This window comes from Dunckerocampus dactyliophorus, chromosome 5 (assembly GCF_027744805.1).
Source record: "Dunckerocampus dactyliophorus isolate RoL2022-P2 chromosome 5, RoL_Ddac_1.1, whole genome shotgun sequence".
Classification (NCBI taxonomy): Eukaryota; Metazoa; Chordata; class Actinopteri; order Syngnathiformes; family Syngnathidae; genus Dunckerocampus; species Dunckerocampus dactyliophorus.
In genome coordinates, this window is record NC_072823.1 from 29,640,001 (window position 1) to 29,646,053 (window position 6,053).

The following is a 6,053-nucleotide window of genomic DNA, read 5'->3' on the forward strand; positions in this document are numbered from 1 at the left end:
CAATTCACAGCGCCTGTCATCAGACTGCGAGGATCAGATCCGGGTCATCTTGCAGGAGTCAGCTCTGGACTACCGACTGGACCCTCAGCTGCAGATCTACTGCACTCAGGAGGTTTCTAGATGATTTTCATTTTTTCTTTATCTTTTTTTTACTTTACCACAGTCTTGCTAGCACTGTACTAAATATGTGTGTGTTTGTTTAGATCTCACGGTTGTGTCCAGAGGAGGCAGCAGCACAGGAGCAGACAGGTCAGGTGGAAGAGTGTCTGAAGCTCAACCTGCTCAAAATCAAAAAGGAAGACTGCAAGAAGGTGATGCCTTCACAGAACAGCAGTATTCCCTTGCCACTTCACTCCATCAGCTTTTTTAAAATGTTAATAAATCGTTGCTGTTTCGTGGTTGAATAAGGCCAATTACCGTATTTTCACGACCATAAGGCGCACCGTATTAAAAGGCACAGTCTCAGTTATGTCGAAAGTGAGCGTCACATCGTCCATGTTGGTGATGTAGTTGGGCTGGATGTGTTTTTCTGCAATGTTTTTACTGCAGTAGGAGCGGAAAATGGCCAGCTTTCCTTGTAATCTGCTGGATGTTGCTGTGTAGTCCTTGCCCGGATGGATAGATGGCGCCGTTTCATAAAATATAACTACTGGGGCGTGCCTTTAGTGTCCTCAGTCACATCCAGCTTTTTCTCTATATAAGCAGAGTGTCGGCAGGAGACGCTCCCAGTCAGTCGAGCGGAGCGCTCATCAAAGTCTCAGCAACACTCACAGATTTTGGAACTCGGGTCACATAAGGCACGCCGCATTATAAGGCGCTCCGCCCATTTTGGACAAAATGTAAGACTTTTAAGTGCGCCTTATGGTTGTGAAAATACGGTAGCAAATTGTACTCAAATTGTATGTGCTAGGACTCTCATAGATTGTTCATATTGGGCTCTACAGTTTCAGAGCATATGAGACAAAGCGGTTTGGCACTGGATTCTGGAAGAATGAACACATATTGGTCCGTCGTCCAGCCATCCATCTTCTACCGCTTAATCCGAGGTCGGGTCGCTGGGGCAGCAGCCTAAGCGGGGAGGCCCAGACTTCCCTCTCCCCAGCCACTTTGTCGAGCTCTTACCGGCAGATCCCGAGGCATTTCAAGGCCAGGTGGGGGCGACAGTCTCTCTAGCGTGTCCTGGGTCTTCCCCAAGGCCTTCTACCGGTCGGACTTGCCCTGAAAACCATCCTGACCAGATGCCCAAGCCACCTCATCTGGCTCCTCTCAATGCATGGCAGCAATTGTACTCCGAGTCTCCCGGATGACGGTGCTTCTCACCTTATCTCTAAGGGAAGAGGCCAGCCACCCTACAGAGAAAACTAATTTCAGCTGCTTGTAATCGCCATCTTGTCCTTTCAGTTACTACCCAAACCTCATGACCATAGGTGAGGGTAGGAACGTAGATCGACAGGTAAATTGGGAGCTTTGCCTTTCGGCTCAGCTCTCTCTTTACCGCAATGCTGCGCGAATTTGCCTGTCGATCGCGCGTTCCATCCTTCCCTCACTCGTGAACAAGACCCCGAGGTACCTAAACTCCTCCACTTGGGGCAAGATCTCATCCCCGACCCGGAGGCACACCACTTTTTTCCGTCCGTGAACCATGGCCTCGGACTCAGAGGTGCTGATTCTCATTCCGGCTGCTTCACACTCGGCTGTGAACCGATCCAGTGAGAGTTGAAGGTCACTGCTAGATGAAGCCAGCAGGACCACACCATTTGCAAAAAGCAGAGACTCAATCCTGCAGCGACAAAACCAGAATCCCTCAACACCCTGGCTACGCCTAATGAACAGAATCGTGACAAAGGGCAGCCCTGGCGGATTCCGTCCCTCACTGGAAACGGGTCCGACTTATTTCTGGCAATGAGAGCCAAACTCTGACACCGGTCATCCAGGGAACAAACAGCGTGAATTAGCTGGTCCCAGAGTACTCCCAGAGTCCCGAGGCCGGTGTCGGTGGGATTTAAGAGGTCTTCGAAGTATTCTTTCCACCAATCCACAACATCTTGATTCAAGGTCAGCAACACACCATCCCCACCATACACGGTATTGGCTGTGCACTGCTTCCCCTATCGAGATGTCAGATGGTGGTCCAGAATCTCTTCGAAGTCGTTCTCCATGGCTTCCACAAACTCCTCCCATGTCCGAGTTTACCTTACGATCACCTTACGGCCACAGCTACAATCAGCTGCCTCGACAATGGAGGCTCTCCTGTTGCTGCCGAACAAGGGAATCCCCTGAGGGAGCACTCTCCAGTTCTCCCTCTATGGACTCCAAAAAGGGTGAGTATTCTAAACTGCTGTTTGGCGCATAAGCGCAAACAACAGTCAGGACCAATCCCCCCACCCGAAGGTGAGGGGAACCCTCTCGTTCACCGGGTTAAACTCCCAACATCCAGGCTACAAGCCGGGGCGCAACAAGAATTGCCACCCCTGCCCGTCGCCGCTCACTGCTGGCACGCCCCTCTCCAGAGGACTGGTTCCAGAGCCCTTGCTGCACATTGAGGTGAGTCGGACTATATCTAGCTGGAACTTCTCAACCTCGCCCACCAGCTGAGGCTCCTTCCCTACCAGAGTGGTGACATTCCACATCCCAAGAGCTGGCTTCTGTAGCCAAGGATCAGACGCCGCCTTTGGCTGCACCCAACCCCGTTGGCCCCTCCCATGAGTGGTGAGTTCATTGGAGGGGAGACCCATGTTGTCTCTTCGGGCTGTACCTGGCTGGGTCCCATGGGTGTAGGCCCGGCCACCAGACAGTCGCCATCGTGTTCCTCCTCCAGGCCTGGCTCCGGGGGGGGTCCTGATGACCGGGCAGGGGAAAACGTGGTCATATGGTTTGTTTCATCATAGGGGTCTATTGAGTCACTCTTTGTCTCTATTTTTCATATTGGACGCTACAGTTTCAGAGCATATGAGACAAAGCAGTTAGGCACTGGATTCCTTTCACTTTTGAATGTTTCGGTTTTCTCAATTAACTGTCCGTGAAGGGCCATCTATGGGCCCGGATCCTGACCAAGATCCGCCATTTGCTGATGGCTGGTATACACTCTTTTTCCTCACTAATGAGATGTGTTCATCCTACAGGAGGTGTTAAACATGCTGAAGGAGAGCAAGGCGGACATATTTGTTGACCCGGTCTTGCACACGGCCTGCGCCCTCGACATCAAGCACCACTGTGCTGCTATCCCACCCGGCAGGGGGCGCCGTGAGTCCACATGCACACAAACATATCTATTATAACCCAGGTCTTGTTTTGCTGCTAGTTTGTATGTACTCGGTCTTTTTGTCTACATGTCCTCAGAGATGTCATGCCTGATGGAGACGCTGCAAGACAAGCGCGTACGTCTTCAGCCCGAGTGCAAGAAGAGGCTTCAGGACCGCATTGACATGTGGAGCTTCGCCGCCAAGGTACCTAGCTAGTCACGCAGGCTAACTGCGCAGCTGTGATGAGGAAGTCGAGGCAAACTAAAGTGTGGTCACTTCCCCTGTCAGGTCGCTCCTGCTGAGGGTTTCTCAGACCTGGCCATGCAGGTGATGACGTCCCCGTCCAAGAACTACATATTGACCATGATTGGCGCCAGCGTGGCGCTGCTCTTCCTGATGGGACTCCTCTGTGGCAGAATCACTAAGCGCGTCACTCAGGAGCTGAAGGACAGGTAGACGACACCCACTCCAGGCTCTGGACACGCCCACAGGAGAAGTGACCGCCGTCGTTGACCTCAAGTCCTCCATGCGGCTGTCCATGGTCATGTGACTCTCCAAACCCCCACCCCCCCATCCTCCTGGATGGCGAACCACTGTCTCTCTGCTAGCCCTGCCCACACTGTTAAAGGAGGCCCCGCCCCTATTGTTTTGTCCTTCAACAGAGGCACCCCCTTTTCCTCCTCTGTGGGGGTATAGGGTCAAGAGGTCAAGACGTGAGAGCGTGTAAATGTGTACAAAGTGTGACATGAAAAGCTCATCTATAGAGCGCTTTAATGACTCCTGTGTGTGTGTGTGTGTGTGTGTGTGTGTGAGAGAGAGAGGGAGAGAGGGAGGGTGTGCATCATTGTCTTTTCCTTTGTCCAGATCACGGTCAGAGGTCATTTGTTTTTTTGTGGCTGTTTGATTAATCGCCATGGGACTGCCAGGCAGGCAGCCTTCCTCTGGGAGACATCACTGCGGTGCTCCGGCCAGAACTTCCCCCCTTTCTCTGACGTGTCTCAGCTCTCCTTATGCACTTCTTTTTGTCCCACGCCCCCACCTGTGCCATAAACGCAGGACTCCCCCTGCTGTTTACCTTGTGACATCACTGCATAAAGCAGTCATCATGTAGAGAGGCGGGACTGCGCGTGATGTCACGTGTCAGCGTATTTGAAGTTGGGGAACTTGTGGTGTTGCCCTCTGCAGGCAAGCTGAGTGCAGTGCAGGAAGTGGCGGGGGATCCTTACAGTAGAGATGTGAAGATTAAGAGAAATCATTGCAGTTTGCTTTTTCTCTAAGTATGTGTGTGTGTGTGTGTGTGTGTGTGTGTGTGTGTGTGTGTATGTGTATATATATATATATATATATATATATATATATATATATATATATATATATATATGTTTACTCATAGCCTTATATGTTTACTGGTGGCCTTCTAGCAGCGAGCGAGGTGGGGCGATGAGGTCCTCTGGCATTATTGAAAGGTTAAATGACTTAATATCAGAGGACGCCATCTTATATAACGTTTTAGTTGAGAATCAACGGTTCACTGATGGCGTTCACTATCTGGCACCTCCCTCATATGTCAACTTATTATTTATTTTTTTTGAGGCCGTGCGCCTCTTAGCCAATCCCACAAACATCGGGCTGCAGTAACCGCCTAGAATCCCCAGTGTGGACGGATGAAAGTTTGAGTGTGACTTCTATCTCTTCTTCTTGTTCAGTGACGACTAGACGAGCTTTATTTTCTGCTGAAGAAAATGTTTTTGTAAACATTTTTGTTTTGTGTCCGAATCATGGAGCTTCTGTCCACTTTTTTAAAATTATTTTGCTCTATGTTGTGTAAAGATGAAAATTTGGGCAGTTTGTTGATAATAAAGTCTGCAAGGTTTATAATCGGTCGTCATTTATGTCGTCTGATGTTCAGAGGCATATTATGCCACAACGAGCGCTGAGCCGTACATCAACGTTGCCGCATATTGAATGTGTCAAGTCTAAATAAGTGTAAATACACTCATAAAGCGCCTTTCTACAAAGAAATGTAGAAAATGTGAGGTATTCATACTTGCAAAAGCTATTTCATCTCAAATGTTTGTGCCAACCGTCGCAATGATTTGAGTTGACACGGGCTATGTCGCCTGCCAGAGAAACGAGAGATGACAAAAACAAAGTAATTTTTGGAAAATTAGGTTGCAGAAAAAGTTATAATGTTAAAGTAAAAATATTATAGGAATAGAGTCATAATTGTAAGAAGAAAGTTTACAAGAAGAAATTCAAAATAGTTGGAAAATTAAAAAAAAAAAGAGCACCGGGGGGGGGAACAGCAGTAGCTTTACAAGAATAAAGTCAAAATATTAAGAAAAAAAAGTTGGATTCTAAAGAGGAAAAAATTAAATTTTATGAGAATAAACTCGTTAGAGAATATAAAATAATTAACTTCCGTCATTTGTTCTTTGGAGAACCATTTTTTTCCAACTATACACTCCTGATCGTACGTACATTACATTTGCGTAGTACAAATAAGCCTGCCTAACTTGCAACCGTGGAAATAGGCCGACGGGTACAGACACATTCTGCCCATCTAGAACTGAATGCCTTTCCCAGTACGGATTGCGTAGTGACAGCGCATGCCTCTAAATCCGGGTTTGCCGCTTCGTGCCGATCGACCAATCAGTACTGGAGGCTTTGTTATAATCGGGGTTAAATAGTCAGTCAGCTTGCATGACAATTTTTATGCTCAATGTGATTTTTTTTTTTTGTCTTGGAAAGTGCTACTGCTAACATGCTAGCTGCAGATCGTGAGCTCATATTTCTTGTTAGTTGCAAACA

General features: G+C 48.4%; 1 protein-coding gene across 4 annotated transcripts in view; it reads left to right on the top strand.

Annotated features, from left to right (window-relative positions):
• Positions 1 to 4,604, top strand: part of glg1a (golgi glycoprotein 1a) — a 53,040-nt gene extending 48,436 nt beyond the window's left edge. For all 4 annotated transcript variants that reach the window (XM_054777750.1, XM_054777751.1, XM_054777752.1 and 1 more), the window contains 5 exons: positions 11 to 112; positions 204 to 311; positions 3,123 to 3,243; positions 3,340 to 3,446; positions 3,531 to 4,604. In XM_054777750.1, the coding sequence (XP_054633725.1) occupies positions 11 to 112; positions 204 to 311; positions 3,123 to 3,243; positions 3,340 to 3,446; positions 3,531 to 3,698 (606 nt within the window). In that variant the 3' untranslated portion in view covers positions 3,699 to 4,604. The remainder of the gene's footprint in view (positions 1 to 10; positions 113 to 203; positions 312 to 3,122; positions 3,244 to 3,339; positions 3,447 to 3,530) is intronic.
• Positions 4,605 to 6,053: the final 1,449 nt, after the last annotated feature.